This window comes from Ovis canadensis, chromosome 6, assembly GCF_042477335.2.
Source record: "Ovis canadensis isolate MfBH-ARS-UI-01 breed Bighorn chromosome 6, ARS-UI_OviCan_v2, whole genome shotgun sequence".
NCBI lineage: Eukaryota > Metazoa > Chordata > Mammalia > Artiodactyla > Bovidae > Ovis > Ovis canadensis.
The window spans coordinates 117,353,572-117,371,266 of NC_091250.1; the positions used below are offsets into that span (position 1 = coordinate 117,353,572).

General features: G+C 40.0%; 1 protein-coding gene across 6 annotated transcripts in view; it reads left to right on the top strand.

Moving 5' to 3' along the window:
* Nucleotides 1-17,695, top strand: part of ARHGAP24 (Rho GTPase activating protein 24) — a 574,044-nt gene that overhangs the window by 504,490 nt on the left and 51,859 nt on the right. For 5 of the 6 annotated variants that reach the window (XM_069594606.1, XM_069594608.1, XM_069594611.1 and 2 more), the window contains one exon: nt 1,742-1,864. In XM_069594606.1, coding sequence (XP_069450707.1) covers nt 1,742-1,864 — 123 coding nt within the window. Of the gene's footprint in view, nt 1-1,741; nt 1,865-8,372; nt 9,471-17,695 lie in introns of those variants that run through there. The other variant, XM_069594607.1, reaches the window with a different exon arrangement.

A 17,695-nucleotide genomic window follows, 5' to 3' on the forward strand; every position in this document is an offset into this window, starting at 1 on the left:
GAAACATCATATTTCTCAACCTAGGACATTTGTATAAAATTCAGAGAACACAAACTAAAGTTCTAGTTTTCAGAGCTTCGCATATGAGGCTGGATGTGCAGGAACAGGGAGTGATGGGATTTGTAAATTGAAGCCTCAAGCTCCTCATAAAGAAGCTGTTTTTGAGTTCCTTCAGTTGCAAGGTGTGATAGCCAGCTCTCAGGACTAAAGGGCTGTGAATTAAAACAGTTGGTATCTGCTCTGATCACTTATAAACAAATGACGTCTTAAACAAATATAACACTGGGTATGAATTCATCCAAACCAAGGCTACACCTTTCCAGCACTTCGTGAAAATTAAATTGTGCATAGATAGTTTGAGCACCTTAGAAATTGAATAATACTGACGTATTATCAGAATTCAGAATTAAGTATTTAGTGATCCAATTTCTTAATTATTCCTTCTGTGAACAATGCTAGTCATGAGAAAAGAGAGTGAAGCAGTTCAGTCTCAGATACTTGTTTTCAGAAATACTCCTTTAAGCATAAAAATGTTTCAGAGACCACTAGCATTTCAAGATTGATTTCAAAGATTATACAGGTTTCAAAGTGTATGTGTTGTCTTTCCGAGAGGGGGAGGAGAAAATAAGAGAAACCAACAAACAGTTATGTACGGATGTGAGAACTGGACCATAAAGAAGGCTGAGAGCCAAAGAATTGATGCTTTGGAACTGTGGTTTGGAGAAGACTCTTGAGGGTCCCTTGGACTGCAAGGAGATCCAACCAGTCAATCCTAAAGGAAAGCAACCAGGAGCAGTCATTGGAAGGACTGATGCTGAAGCTTAAGCTATTCTTTGGCCACCTGATGCGAAGAGCCAACTCACTGGAAAAACCCTGGGAAAGATTGAAGGCAAAAAGAGAAGGGGGCAAAGAGGATGAGATGGTTGAAGGGCATCACCAACTCAGCAGACATGAGTCTGAGCAAACTCCGGGAGATATTGAAGGACAGGAAAGCCTGACATGCTGCAGTTCATGGGATTGCAAAGAGTCAGACACAACTTAGCACCTGAACAACAACAAGCAAGCAGTTAACTGCTGAGGTTTCCTAAAGCTCACTCTTAGGTGGGAGGGCCATTTGGGATGTCGATTTGGCCATTGTGACTGGCTACGCTTCTGTCTTCTTTTGTTTGTCTCCCTGAAAGTGTGATCAGAAGAGGCTCCCCTTTCCAGGAGAGAAAAATAGAGGCAAAACCTCTGGGTCAGATTTTTACTTGTGGCTCTTTCCCTCTCCTGGGACTCTTGTTCTCAGCCATGATGTCCTGGTGGCCTCCCTGTGTGTGCCGAGCAAAGGCAGACCATTCAGTTCTTGCTTGGAATGAAAGCTCAGGCTCTGTGGACCACTTCTCCATCTTTCATTTTGCTTTTGCTATTTTTCCTTATTCAGCAGTGCAGTGTGAATAGACTGGATTATGAGTTAATGCAGGCCTATGGGCTGTTGCTAGGACAAAAAGCTAGGCTTTGTTTGGGGAACGACATTTGTTTGCTGGCTTTCTCTTGGAAACATAAGAGCCTTTCCCTTTTAAGCAGATTCTTTTTTTTTTCCCCATGCTGAAACCATGGTAAATATTTTCAATTCATTGGGTAGAACCTAGTGCTAGCTGCATTAGGTACAGTTTATGTTTCAGGGATTCATCGGAGGCAGCTGATGAGGAAACTTTGGCTGAATACACACTCATGTGTAACTGTTCCTGTCTTTTTACAGGAGGCGATCGAGATCGAATGACAGCCAATCATGAGAGCTATCTCCTTATGGCGAGCACCCAGAATGATATGGAAGACTGGGTCAAGTCCATCCGCCGAGTCATCTGGGGACCATTTGGAGGAGGTGAGTATATTTTAAAATCATGGAAAAACAGGAAGGTTGGCCAAACCTGTTCATCCTTTCCCCAAGCCAGTGTCACTATCAACTCCTATTTTCATATGAATGAATGTTAAAGTAAGTAGTAAACTACTTATTTATTTTTAGACACATTTCTACATAACTTCTAGATGCTTGCGTATGTACTGAGTAGCTTCAATGGTGTCCAAGTCTTTTGTGACCCCATGGACTGTAGTCCACCAGGTTCCTCTGTCCATGGGATTCCCTGGGCAAGAGTATTGGAGTGGGGTGCCCTTTCCTACTCCAGGGGATCATCCCAACCCAGGGATCGAACCCACGTCTCTTATGTCTTCTGCATTGGAAGGCAGGCTCTCTACCACCAGCACCACCTGGGAATTTGGATCAAATATCATTAGTAACCAAATTTCTTTCATGAATACTTTGAATTATAAAAAGATATATTTTTCTTTTATTTTAGATTGTTCCTTTTTTATATTGTACTAACAATATATATGACCCTGATACCATAAATGTGGATTAGTTAATAGCATGTAGATACAGGACAAAAACCATTTTGACTGTTAGTTTTGGATGAGATTTCAGCCCCCAGATGCTCGGTGGTATCAAATAGAAGTGGCAAAGCATTGAATGAGAATCTGCTAATTAACAGAGTTAAAAAAAAAATCTTTGAAATCAGGAAAGCATTTGTGGATTGGATAATGTGTGTTTTTTTTTTAATCTTATTTATGCAGTATAAAGAATACATATTTGAAGAATAAGGTATGTGGTGCTATGAACAGAGCTAAAAGAAGGAAGGAAGGATAAAAGATGTGATTTTTTCTGTCAAGTATTATAAAATAAAATGATAGAAACAGAAAAACATATTTCAAGAGAAAATTCAGTAAATGGAACCAAAGAAGTAAGGACCCCAAAATATTCATCTATAACTAACATGTATTTCTAAGACAGTAAAACCTAATTATTTTATGTTGATGTAGTTAAAATAGATGGCATAAATCAAATGCATATTTAATAAAGCAACTGCAACTTTTGTATTTATTTTATATTCTCTTTTGTGTATTGTCAGCACCCTGAATTCATATGTGAAATGTTTTTCCCTTAACATATCAGATGCTTCTTAATGACTGACCTCATTATATTTTAAAACAACTTCAAAAATTTAGTTTAAAAAGTTGAAAAGTTAGGTTAAAGTTAAAATAGTGAAGATTCATGGAAGATGTGTTGAGATTTTATAAAAGCGATGCTACATGTCTGAAAATTGTTGGTCCTTTAGCATGATGTGGGAAAAGGAGAGGCTGACCATTCATCCCAGTTTGCCTGGTAACAGTGTGGTTTACAACTGTTGTCCCAGGCTAATTATTGATAGTGCTATCTCTCGCTCTCATGGTGTTCTAGTTTGGATGGCAATTTGTATGGTCACTCTATTCATATACTAAAATGGCTAATAAGTGACTTTGAAATGTTTGAAGAGGCTGGTGGGCTAAGACTCCATCCCGGTGCCTTAGCAGAGAGGTCTTCATGATTATTCATGAGAGATACATGTGCTGTTGCCTTCAGGGTCAAGGATTTATGGGGAATACTAAGGATATGCATTTTCAAAGTTTGTTTTGTTTCTAAAGACATTCCTCTTCCATCCATTATCAGATTTCTGGGGCTCCTGAGTTCAGGAGGATTCTTAATATGTGTAGAAAATGGTACTTTTGTTGGGGGATTATTTCCATCAAGTGTGTTACTTTCTCCCTTTCCTCCTCTCCCATCTGTCCTTTTCTTAAGGAAAATGAATGAGATCCAGTTTACTTCACCAAATCAGTGGCTACAACAAGTCCTGTCAGCACAAGGGTATCACAAATGCTCTTGGTTCTTAAGTATTAATCTTCAAATTTATGAACCTGGAACTCTAGTAGTTGATTGGTTTACATCTTTATCCTATGGGATATGCTCCAGAAATTTTGCAAATGCTTGATTCAAATTTACTTTTTAAAAGATCTATTTTAACATAGAGCACTTAGAATAGAAACAATAGTCTGAAGGATAAATTTTCTCTTACCCTCTTTGTTTAATTGAAAAGTGTTAAGAGATTGCACACCAAGCTCTTACTCATTCAATTTGCAAGAAATCTTTTGTGACTCATCTTAAAGTCAGAATTTTCTAAAGTTATTACAGCATGTAGAACCAAACTCCTGATAGAAGGTTGCAACTGTTACCAAAAATCTTGTTTCAAGTGTTTGTATTAATATGGCTCCTCTATACTTACTGATTTATTTTTAAAGAAATGTTATAAATTTGGACAATAAACAATAAATTTATGTGACTGAGAATTCCTTTATCATATATATATATATATATATATATATATATATATATATATATATATATATGGGTTCTACTTAGTACTTCCTTGAAAATAAGTTGAGTTTTTCACTGATTAAGAATATTTTAAAATCACTCCATTAGTTCAACCTCACATTTTGTAGATTAGGTCATTAAGACCCAGAGAGAAAGAATGACTTTCAAGTGTCATATCATGAGTAATATAGGTAGGAAGAAACCTTGTGTTTTCTGACTAGGGAGCTTCCTGCTTTATTGCACATTAGTGTGATCTGTTACTTTTACTGTGGGACCGTGTGCTAAGTCTCTTCAATCACGTCCGACTCTTTGTGACCATGTGGACTATAGCCCACCAGGTGCCTCTGTCCATGGAATTCTCTAGGCAAGAATACCAGAGTGGGTTGCCATGCCCTCCTCCAGGGGGTCTTCCCAACCCAGGAATCAAACCAGCGTCTCTTATGTCTCCTGCATTGGCAAGCATGTTCTTTGCCACTAGCACCACCTGGGAAGTCCACAATTACAAGTCCCTGTTTTATTATAGTATATTATTCGGTACATAAAAACAAGAGTGTTTAAAAGTGTGATAAGTAGAATGAGTATAGTTAAGTCCTTCAAAAAATCTGAATTAATGCCATCAAGTAAGTGAAAAGACATCCCATAGAATGGGAGGAAGTATTTCCAGATCATAAATCTGATTTTGCACTTGTATCTAGAATATATATATAACTCTTACAACTCAAAACTAAAGACAAATCAAAATTTTGACTCAATTACAATTAATTCAAAATTGGGCAAAGAATCTGAATAAACATTTCTGCAAGGAAAATATCCAAATATCCAAATAAGCACATGAAAAGATGCACAGCGTTATTAGTCGTCAAGGAAACAAAAATCAAAAGCACAATGAGATATTGTTTCATACACAGTAGGATTGCTGGAATCAGTAAGTTCAATAATAACAAGTATTGGTGAGGATGTGGAGGAATTGAAACCTCCCTATTTTCCTGTAAAATGTAGCTGTTTTGGAAAAGTTGGGCAGTTTCTTAAATGATTAAACATAGAGTTACCATATGGCCCAACATTTGTAATCTTAGGTATATACCCAAAAGAAATGAAAATGTATGTCCACACGGAAAATTGTACATCAGTATTGGTATACTCAGTCATTCAGTTGTGTCCGATTCTTACTAGGCTCCTCTGTCCGTGGGATTTTCTAGGCAAGAATTCTAGAGTGGGTTGCCATTTCCTACTCCAGGAGATCTTCCTGACCCAGGGATCAAACCTAAATCTCCTGTGTCTCAGGCATTGGCAGGCAGATTTTTTACCATGGTGCCACCTGGGAAGCTTGTACATCAATATTTATAGCAGCATTATTCCTAAATGCCAAAAAGTGGAAATGCACTAATGGATAAACAGAAAGTGGTATGTTCATACAGTGGATTAGTCAACCATAGAAAAAATGAGGTGCAATTGAACCTTGAAAACGTGCTAGGTGGAAGAAGCGAGTCAGAAGGAACTCTATGTGTATGTGTGTGCATGCTCAGTTGCTTTAGTCATGTCCAACTCTTTGCAACACTATGGACCACAGCCCAGCAGGCTTCTCTGTCCATGAAATTTTCCAGACAAGAATACTAGAGTGGGTTGCCATGCCTTTTTCCAGGGGATCTTCTCAACATGGGTATCAAACCTACATCTCTTGCATCTCCTGGATTACAGGCCAAATCTTTACTGCTGAACTATAGTCCTATTTATATGAAAGTACAGGACAGAGAAATCTATAGAGACAGAAAGTAGATTACTAATTGCTTAGGGCTGGGATGGGGGAACTGCAGTTATAGACAACGAAATGTCTTCTTTGCAATAAATACATTGAAGATGTATCCAAAGGTACTACATAGATTATGATAAATCAGGGTGAAAAGTCACCTTTCAAAGTCTTTATGGATGCCATTTAATCAATGACAGCAACAATCTTTGAGCAGTGGGAAGGAGATTGGAAGCCAACAGGTATTTATTTGGGATTAATAATCTTGGATTCTATGACGAAAATAGGAAAGGGAAATGTATTCTCCAATGAAAAGCAATTATGACAATTCAATGTCTATAACTGCGGTTTGACAGCCTGTGTTTTTAAACAATTACCGTTTTTCATGAGGCACTGGAGCTTACCTTGTTCAGGTTGTTTTTACATGTAAAATATTTCTTCTTTATGGTTTTTATATTGGACTTTTAATTAAAATATAGGCAACACCTGAGGAAGTTGCCTTGCTTTTCAATATTTAGAAATTAAAAACGAAGTGAAAATCATAAAATATAGGACTTTGGTGTTTCTTCCTGTGAAATACAACAAACTTATGATGAATACTGAGATGAAGGAAAGGAACCAGTGGAAATGCAAAAAGGAGACATCCTCTCTTAACAACCAAACCTGATAACCTAGTTCAATATTGAATCTAGATACCTCCAGTTTCTGTTACCTGATTAGCTTCCCCTTATAAACAGTTGCTTCCATATTCATATTGCTCACTGAGAAGTACATGGTATCTGCTTAAAAGTCAAATCTAGAAGTTGGGATGTCAAAACATATATTTAACTTTGGAAAACTTTAGGGTTTTGTTTCTGTCTTGGTTTGTTTTTGTCTTTTTTCTCTGGGTTCCTTTTTCACAGTTTTTGAGGCAATGTATATTGAGGTACTCAGCCTGGGATCTGGGGAGAGTGAGAATTCCATTAGCTGTTCATTAGACCTGAATGCAGAGCCTAATTTTAGCTACTAACTAAAACGGGTTCTTCCTGTATATTTCTGTCTCCTTACGAAAAGCCTTGAGTCAGAGATGTATCAAGGCAGTAAAAATACTGAATGTAATCCTCATGATGAATAACTAGCGTGTGGGCAAGCAGGGGTTAATTAAGAAGCTCTGTGGTCCTGCCTCTGACACAGACCACTGCGTGGTTTCCCGTGTAAGTGGTGTTACTCCCACCTCTAGATTCCATACTTGTGAAATAACACTGCAGAAAAATGTTTCAACTAAGATTCAGTCCAACTCCAAAGTCCTGTGATTACATGCGTTCCCTCCATACCAAGGCTCAGAGGAGGGATGCTTTCAGGCACCAAGGTGCCTTCCTCCAGCACCACTGTCTTGGTGGACAGAGTTCTATACATCACGGTTCCTTATTTTCCTAGCATCCTGCTGTGATGGAGAAAACAAAAACAATGTTTGAACCACGGGACAGAAATAATAATGATTTCCAACAGAAGTTTTCCTGTCTAGGCATGCTCATCAGAGTAATGATAATGAAGTTTCTCAAGGGAGGACCTTTGTGTAGTATTCCTCACAGCTTTTTCAACACTCTTGCTGAAAGGCTCAGAAGGCACCCAGAGGCCTGAGGGGTCATTTGGGGTTAAAGCACTAGCATTCCAAATCTGCTCATGGAACAGCCAGGTGGATGAATGATTAACCTAGCCAGTCAATTGTTCAGTGACTAGGACCAAGGGGGTTGGTAGACGTGGGGGCTGGGGTGCTGTGGGTGCATGCAAGAGCTGGGGAAAATATAAAAACAGGATCAATTTTCAAACCACAGGCAGAGAAATAAGTATATAAATGTATAAACACACATAAGAACACATTTTAGTTAGAAATAAATATATATATGTAAAGGAGTTAACTTGTTTTGTGGTTATACTAGCAGATTCCTTGTTGCTACGTTTTGAATATTTTTCTGTTTCACACACATGTGTATATAAACACACACATAGTTTTTGCTTTCTTGAAGATTTATTTATTACTTTTTTGATGTGGGCCATTTTTAAAGTCTTCATTGGCTTTGTTATCATATTGCTTCTGTTATTTATGCTCTGTGGTTTTTTTGGCCACAAGGCATGTGGGATCCTAGTTCACTGCCCAGGGATGGGACCCAAACCCCCTGGGTTGAAAGGTGAGTCTCAACCACTGTACCGCCAGGGAAGTCCCTACACCTGTAGGTTTTAATGATACGCACATTGAGATCAGCACTCACAAATAGATTCAGTGGCAAAGTACCTGGAAAAAAAATATTGTGTAGGAACGGAATAAATGCAGAAAGGAAGGGTCAAAAAGTTGACCCCCCGTGGGGATGGTTTGGGGCTGAGGCAGCCAGCTGTAAAGGTATGTAGAGGAACAGAGCCGCCAGGGGAGGCAGCGGCAAAGTCAGAGGGAGAAGCCAGGGGTTCACACGCCGCGTGGCCTCCCCTCCTGCCCCTCCCAGTGTTGTGACTGCACCTGCTGCCTGTGACCGCGGGCACTGTAGGCAGCGGCAGCCATGGCGCGGTCACGGCGGCTGCAGCCCTGCCAGCTCCCGCCCAGCTCTCACTGAGAAAGGGGGACCAGGAGCGGGACGAGGGGAAGCAGCTGCCTCCAACAGGGATCCTCCGAGGAGCCTTCCTGGAATTGGGCACTCGACTGTTCTGACGTGGCAGTTCCCTGGAGAGCTCCGGGAGTTTAAAAACAGAAGGGAGAAGCCCGCCGAGAGCATCAAAGGCTGAGGGGTGCTGTAAAAGGACCAAGGGAGTTCTTTGAAAAGAATCTCTCATGCATCGAAATGCCTTCTGGAGAAGGTGCCATTATCAGCCTCCCCTTTTGCTCAGATGAAAGGAGCCGGCAAGGACCGTCCTGAAGTATATCCCTCAGGGGCCTTGTGGTCATTGTTCCTCTCGCCCCCTGCTCATGGCTATTTGCTGACCTTTCCAGAGGAATCTCAGTACCCCCCCGCCCAATTCCAGCTGAGAAGCCAGTTCTCAATTAAAAAATTTAAAAAAAAAAAATTAAACAATCCTGCTGTCTGAATGGAAGGTGCAGCTTGCTTGCTGTGGTTCTTTTTGCCGTGACATTTTGGAATGTCTGCAGAAACTTTAAAAAGAAACAGCCTCCAGAACTCTCGGGATTAGGCAAGAGAAAAGGAAATTATTATTATTATTTTGGGGGGCCAAAAAAGAAGGAAATGAGAGGGGGTAACTTATCCCCCATTCAAGACCTGGCTGATCAAAATCTTCAAGTTCTAGGAAACCGCACTTCAAACCTAACAAATATGAGGTGGAGTGGCTTTGGGGTCCTGAGATCGCCCAGAGGCAGGTTTTAAAGGAAGCCTGAACCGGGTTCAGAACTTTGGGCCTGTATGATGCCTGAAGACCGAAATACTGGGGAGCACCCCTCGGGTGCCTTGGCGTCTACTTCTTTCATTCCTAAAACTACATACCGAAGAATCAAACGGTGTTTTAGTTTTCGGAAAGGTAGGTAGATAATATGTTCATGTCCTTAACAAAAAAAGGTACAGATATTTTCTGATGCTTTAAGGTCAGTTTATGCTCAGATAAAATGAGAGTTTGGAAACCAAGGGTTTAAAACTGCGCTAGAGTGGTTTATAGGTGGTTTTGCTTGTCTGCACTGATTTCTGGAGGCCCCTATTGATTTGTTTGTTACTGTCTGTGAATGGCCCGGGTGGGCGGGGCTTAAAGAAAGGTGGTCCTATGGGATCACCTTGGCAGCCGAGAACAAGCAAGCTGGCCTCACCATGCTGAGGGGAGGGCGCAAGGCTGCCTTGGGCTGTTCCCAGACCCACACCCAGCAGCCCTGTTGTTCCCCCTTGAAATGAGTCCCTGTCAAGTCCCTGTCCTGTGCTCCCATCAGATCATTTTGATTCTGTCTGCCTGCCCTTGCCTCACCTTCCCTTACGAGAAAATTTTAATCACTATCTGTTGTGACTCTTTTTCAGGAGGCTTTCAATCATATTGATTAACACTGATTAGAAATAGGGGTCACCTTGACTTTCCAAATATATCAGAAGGTGGCATTGGGAGAGGGCAAAGATATGAACGATCAGAAACAGGAGTGGGAAAATATAAGCTTATGATCAGTAAAAGAAACTGTTTCCGAAATGACTTGTGTAGGGGGAGTTAGAGGGTACAAAATATATATAAAGAATATTTCTAGAAAATGTTTATGTATCAAAATATTTTAAAATTTCCTTTGACTTAAAAATGGGAGTAATTAAATCAAATTATTATTTAACTTGGAACTAGGTTATTATGATTTTAAAGTCATGTATGCTGTTAATAACTTAATCAGGAGCTGATTTGAGTAACATCTAATGTTGTTCCTTCTCCCCTTTTTTCTTTGATTTGCCCATTGATTAACATTCTCTATCTAGTAATTAACACAAAATAGAAGAAAAAAGCTGTATTTAAAGCAGGATATAGTGGTAACTTTTAAAAACTAAACCTCGTTCGTTCTGAATCTTTTCCTTTGAGCAGTTAGTATCTGGTTGTAATCATTATCATATATTATAAGCAAGGAATTGGGTGTTAATGTATATTGCTCTCTCATCCACAAAGACAATTAAAGAGATCTTGTGGTTACTGTAAGATTGCATCATTGATAGAGAAATTGACAATGAAACTGAAAAAAGCTAGGAATTCATTGCTTCAAGGACATCCCCTCTTCTGGTCCCTCCACCCATCAGCAACTAAATTGGGTTTATCCAAACAAGGAGAGAAGGTCTAATTTCCAGGTTATCGCTGCTCATTTGTAACATGGAATGTTCTGGGGAGCAATTACTTTATCTTTGAAACACAAAGTTTTTTTTTTATGTTTTGCACTTTCTGTCTTGTCATGAGCTATAGCACTTCTCCAAGAATCCTGGCTAGCCCTGCTATTCATTATGCCCCCTTCCCTCTCTCCTGAAACATCAGCAAGGGAAGGCAATGCTGCAAAAAAAAAAAAAAAAAAGGGCAGGCTAGCAAAGGGCAGCCACAGAGTGGGAATGGCGTCCATTTATCATCTCCCGTGGGCTATTTTTAAATGATTGTCCTTGCCTCTGCGAAGTCTTAGTAATCTGAGGAATGTTCAGCATTTGAGTCAAGGATTAACAGATTTTTAATTGACAAAGCTGCATTCTGGTCACTGTCAGAGGAGAGGTACCGGAAGCGTTCAGCTGTTTTTTAAGTTCCCTCTCCCCTTCTGCTGAGCCCTGCATACCAGCCTCTCCCAGGTCACTGCTCAGCCTGATAGGCAGTGAGGCTTTGGGGGGAAAAGTGCCAGCCTGTGGCCGTGAGACTGTTTCTGTGCTGCACTAGCCAGGCCCTTCAGCAGCAGCGTCCAGCAGAGAGTTAGATCTTTATTCAAGGTTCTGCACTGAAAAGAATGAACTTTTCTTTCAATCCCAGGTTCCCAGGCCACGCTACCTTAAGAAAAGAGTGTCATTTTGTTCTTTGTGTCATCCCCTGGGTGCTCTGGGAGTTCTAGAAGTGAATGGGGGTTTCTGAGTTCCTCTCTCAAGCCTCTTAGAAAGCATCCCCTGAAATCCTTTCAGGAATCATGGGAACGCATCCAGAAGTGAAAAATGGTGACATGTCTGCTTTTCCTGATCCATATTTTAAACATATTCTCTCTGTTGTCCTGGCTAGGCTGACAGAATGGAAAGGCTTTCAGAATGCAGAGGGGAGTTGGACTGAAGTTTCCAGAGGTCTGGGGGGATTGCAGCTTCTGTACTGAGCCAGTGGAACTCACTGCTCAGCCATCCTTTCTCTTTCAGACCTCTTCTGTCCTTTACTGTTCTTTCCATCTCTGTTTCTTTCTTTAGGTACTAATAAGGGTCTCCCAGGTGGTACAGTGGTAAAGAATCTGCCTGCCAACGCAGAAGACATGGGTTCCATTCCTGGGTCAGGAAGATCCTCTGGAGGAGGATATGGCAACCCACTCCAGTATTCTTGCCTGGAAAATCCTCATGGACAGAGGAGCCTGGTGGGGAAAATGCACAGGGTCACATAGAGTTGGACACAACTGAGCGACTGAGCACACGTGCGTGCACACACACACACACACACACACACACACACACACACACACGGTTCTCAGAACTTACTTTCCCAGTGGTTTTAAAAATCAAGGAAATGTGAACCATCTATTGGGCAGGAAGCTGGGGAGAGTGGTGCTTTGCTGGATTTATGTTCTGCTGAGATAAACGTGAGAACGTATTTTTTGTTATTTGAAACTTTTATTTTTTTGCCTCCATAAGACTAATATTGAATATACAGAGCATAACTGATCTTTTGATTACCTGGGGGTACGTAACATTTTGGGTCCTGATGTCAGTGAAATTTCTAGTTAGAAAGGGCTGGCTGGTTTACGATTGTTGTGATCACAGGACATACTAAAGTACAATTTTAAGCCCTAACTTTATCCTGTCTATTTCTCGAGTTGCTCTCTTCTTGGAAATAAGTCATCATTAATTCCCCAGTTGTTCCCCCGACACATACCATAGCCATTTAGTTATTGCTGTTTAGTATCTAAACCATGCCCAGTTCTTTGCAACTCCATGGAGTGTAGCCCACCAAGCTTCTCTGTCAATGAAATTTCCCAGGGAGGAATACTGGAGTGGATTGCCATTTCCATCTCCAATAACTATTTAGTGGTCATGCCATATTGCTTCTGTGGGCTTCCCAGGTCGCACTAGTGGTAAAGAATCCATCTGCCAATGTAGGAGATGAATGAGATCCCTGGATTGGGAAGACCTCCTGGAGAAGGAGATGGTAACCCACTCCAGTATTCTTGCCTGGAAAATTCCATGGACAGAGGCACCTGGAGGGCTGCAGTTTGTGGGGTCACAAAGAGTTGGACACAACTTAGCAACTTAACAGCAATATATTGCTTTTTCCTTCTTTATATACTTTCAGCTTCATTTCTATTTCCATGACCTTGGTTGTTTGTGCCTTTGTTGTTTCAAGCACACAACTGACTTTAAATTTTTATTTATTTTTCATTGTAGGATAACTACTTTACAATGTTGTGTTGGTTTTAGCATTGTCCTCTGATTCATCAACACGAATCAGCCATATGTATTTATATATATCCCCTCCTCTTGAACCTCCCTCCAACCTCCCACCCCATCCAACCCTGCTGGGATTCACAGAGCTCCCTGGGTCATGTGGCAAATTCCCACTGGCTGTCTGTTTTACATATTGTGGTGTATGTTTCAATGCTTCTCTCTCAGTTCATTTCACACTCTCCGTATCCCGTTGTGTCCATAAGTCTGTTCTCTATGTCTGCGTCTCTACTCCTGCCTTACAAATAGGTTCATCAATACCATTTTTCTAGATTCCATATATATGCATTAATATATGACATTTTTCTCTTTCCGACTTACTTCACTGGTATAACAGACTCTAGTTTCATCCAGCTCACTAGAACTGACTCTGATTCTTCCTTTTTATGGCTGAATAATATTTCATTGTATTAATATATGTGCACCACATCTTCTTTATGCCCATTGATCTATTAATGGTCATCTAGGTTGCTTCCATGTATTGGCTATTGTAAATTGTTGTTGTTCAGTTGCTAAGTTGTGTCTGACTCTGCCACCCCGTGGACTACAGCACACCAGGTTTCCCTGTCCTTCACCATCTCCCAGAGTTTGCTCAAACTCATGTTCCTTGAGTCAGTGATGCCATCCAACCGTCTCATCCTCTGTCGTCCCCTTCTCCTCTTGCCCTCAAACTTTCCCAGCATCAGGGTCTTTTCCAATGAGTCCACTTTTCACATCAGGTGGCCAAAGTGTTGTAACTTCAACTTCAGCACAAGTCCTTCCGATGAATATTCAGTATTATTTCCTTTAGGATTGACTGGTTTGGTCTTGCAGTCCAAGCAACTCTCAAGCGTCTTCTCCAGCACCACAATTTGAAAGCATCAGTTATTCAGTTCTCAGTCTTCTTTATGGCTCAACTCTCACAACCACACCTGACTGACTACTGGAAATATCATAGCTTTGACTAGATGGATCTTTGTTAGCAAAGTGATGTCTCTGCTTTTTAATATGCTGTCTAGGTTTGTCATAGCTTTTCTTCCAAGGAACAAGCATCTTAGAAGCACAAAACTGATTTTAACCTTAAAAGTGGCTCTTCAAGATAGCATCCATCCTCACCTCTTTTTACCCTCAATATTGTTCAGATGTTTCATACAGTTAATTTGCTAAGGGTCATCCAACTGATATTCCCGAAACAGTACTGTTAAGCATTGTTCCACAGCTCAGAAATGTTTTATGAGTTCCTGTTGCTCCCAGGAGGTTGTCCTGACTATTTCATGTAATTATCAAGGCCTTCTAAGCAATTGCAGCTGTTCCCACTTCCCCAGACAGGCCCCACTTTCCTCCCTGAACCTATCTCTTACTGCTTTGCTTCTGTCTGTTGTCCCTCCTCTGCAGTGTGTCCACACTTTCTTCAAGTCATTGTTGGCTCTCACTTCTTCATCAGGCTGTCTCTGTTCACCTCTTGTATTCTTTACTCTGTAGTCCTTATATCTACTATTTTAAATTTATTTATTTTTGATTGCACTGAATCTTCATTGCTGCAGTTTCTCCAGTTGTAGGGAGTGGAGGCTGCTCTCTACTTGTGGTGCATGGCCTTCTGACTGTTGTGGCCTCTCTTGTTTCAAACCAGAGGCTTTAGGGCTCAGGCTTCAGTAGTTGCGGCATGTGGGCTTAGTAGTAGCAGCTTCCTGGCTCTAGAGCACAGGCTCAATAGTTGGGGCACACGGGCTTTGTTGCTCAGTAGCATGTGGAATCTTCCCGGACCAGGGATTGAACTCATATCTCCAGCATTGGTAGGTGGATTCTTATCTACTGTACCACCAGGGAAGTCCTCCCTTATATGTCTTGCATGCTGCCATCAGGCCACTTTATCTTCATATCTATCTTCAAGTGCTGTTAAACACATTTGTGATAAGATATATATATATGTGTGTGTGTATACATATATATATGTGTATGTGTGTGTTGACATATATATTATGTATGTATTTGTTTATTTCTTCTGAAAGTTAAAAACAGCAATAGGTCTTTTCAATCCACGATTTAAGATTTATTCATTTATGGTGATGTATAGTATTATAACCTACTAGTTCATAGGCAATAACAGAATAGAAGATCTTTATAGTAATAATGAATACAACCAATAATTTTTTAGTTAGTTGTATATTTTAGAAGTTATAATCACATTTTGGAAATTGATTTGTCGAACAGAATGCTGCTATTTAAATCCATATAATTTTAAATGGTGCTGTAAGTATTAATAGCTCATCAATTCACACATCACAGTTTTACAGAATCACCTACCAAGTGATTCTGGGGGTGAGAAAGCAAACAAAACAGGCTGCCTGGAATCTATGAGCTCACACCCTCCTTGAGGATAAGGAAGCATAAATAAAAGTAATTGTTTAATCTGTAAAAAGCACTATAACAAATTATGTGTGAATTCTGAGGAGCTTATGAATAAGAAGACTCACTATGGGTTCATCTGGAAAGGCAATGATTCATATGAACCACGTGAAACCAGATTTGATCTTTGGAAGTTATGGAAAGACATTTTCTACTACATGATCCTAAGAGAGTAGTCAGTGTTCCTGTGGGGGGAAAAATGTATGTCTGAATTGAATTAATATAATCCAGTAGAAAAGGAAGACTTTTACAATCATATAGGCCTGTGTTTAGATCCCAGATCTACTGCTTTCTGTAGGTATGACTTTAGGTAACCTTGCATCTCTGAGTCTGTTTATAGAAGGGAGATGCCCTTGAGAATGTCTGTGAGTGTCAAATAAGAAAATGCATGTAAATTCTGTGGCTTGGTACCTGGATGTAAATGATGAGTTTAATTATTCTGCTAATTATTCTGCTGGTCTAAGACCAATGCTACCAGGTCACTATTTTCACATTATTACACTTTCTTAATTATTTCAAGACTTTATTTTTCTCCCTTCTTCCCCATTCTGACAAGGAGAGTCAAGCTTTTACCAAATTCATTGGTGGTTATATAGATTCTGAGCTTCTTGAATTCAAAGGTTTCTTTTCATGTAAGGTTTGTTGGCTACTTGGAAACTGCTGGTGAGAGACCAAAGTAAGCCTTGGCTGACTTTGCTTCTTAGTTCTGTGCTATGTCTTTTATTTTTATTTGTCCATTTACCATGGGCATATGTTCATTTTTAATTGAAAAGTACTACAATCCTGGTCACGCCAAGTCTTATTCTGCTAGCAGGGTTGCAGTAAGCACAAATATAAGTAAAAGCAAATTCTCTATATGACTTGGTGGTAATCTATGGAATGGGAGGGTCAGAGAACTCTGAAAAATAGTTGATAGTAGAAAATTTATGTAATGACCAAGAAATTCGCTAACTTGTACCTTTTTCATCAACAAAGACTTTTTTTGTTTTCAAGTTTTTGTAGAAATCAGTACCACAACCTGTGAAGTCTTGATAAGTTTCATTTTACCTTGGAGTTATTCATTTATTTCCTTTAATTGAGGGGGTGAATATTTTGTTTTAATGCCTACATTAATTCCACAGATGTTTAATGGAACACTCAATCCTTATCCACTTTGGTATTGAGTTCCAGAGAACAAGAGAGTGTGCCTAAGTCCATTCAAGCTGCTATAACAAAATGCCACAGCCTGGGTGGCTTCTAAACAACAGAAATTTATTTCTTATGGTTCTGAAGGTTCAAAGATTGAGATAAAGCCAGCATGACTGGGTTCCAATGAGAGCCCTCTTCTGGATTGCAGACTGTCTACTTGTTACATTCTCAAGGAGTAGAAAGAAAAAGCTCTCTGGGGTCCTTTTTATAAAGGTGTTTGGGTTGGCCAAGTAGATCATTCAAGTCTTTCATAACATCTTATGTCAAAACTCAAGCTAACTTTTTGGCCAACCCAATGCTGATCCCACTCATGAGAACTTTTCACTCATGACCTAGGGTGAAAGGTGAAAGGGTTAGTAACTCAGTCATGTCTGACTCTTTGTGACCCCATGGACTGTAGCTCACCAGGCTCCTCTGTCCATGGAATTCTCCAGGTAAGAATACTGGAGTGGGTTGTCATTCCCTTCTCCAGAGGATCTTCCCGATCCAGGGATTGAACCTGGGTCTCCTGCATTGCAGGCAGATTCTTTACCATCTGAGCCACCAAGGGGAAGTGATACTCATGACCTAATCATCTCTCAAAGGCCCTGCCTCCAAAAGTCATTCCCATAGGAATTAGATTTTCAACATAGAAATTTGAAAGGGACACAAACATTCATACCAGGACACGATGATAGAATGAACTATGAGCCTTGGAGTCCTTCATATCTGTCACAAATCCCAGTTCAGTCCTTGTGTCTGCAGAACCTTAAGGAATTTACTCAAATTTCTTTCAGTTTATAAAATAAATAATAGTATAAACTGTATAAGCATCATTTTTAATAGTAATAAATGTCGACTATTGTCTTCTTATAATAATTGTGAAAGTATAATCCTTTTTTATTTTTTAAACAATCCTTTTTAGACTGGTAGGGAACTAGTCCAATGTGGATAAGGATCTAAATAAATAATTAGAAAGTGATATGTTAAGAAATCAAAGAAAGAAACATAACAAGTTTGTGACTGGGATGGGTATGAGGGAATGTTTATAAGGACTTAACACAGGAGATTATATGAGTTGAC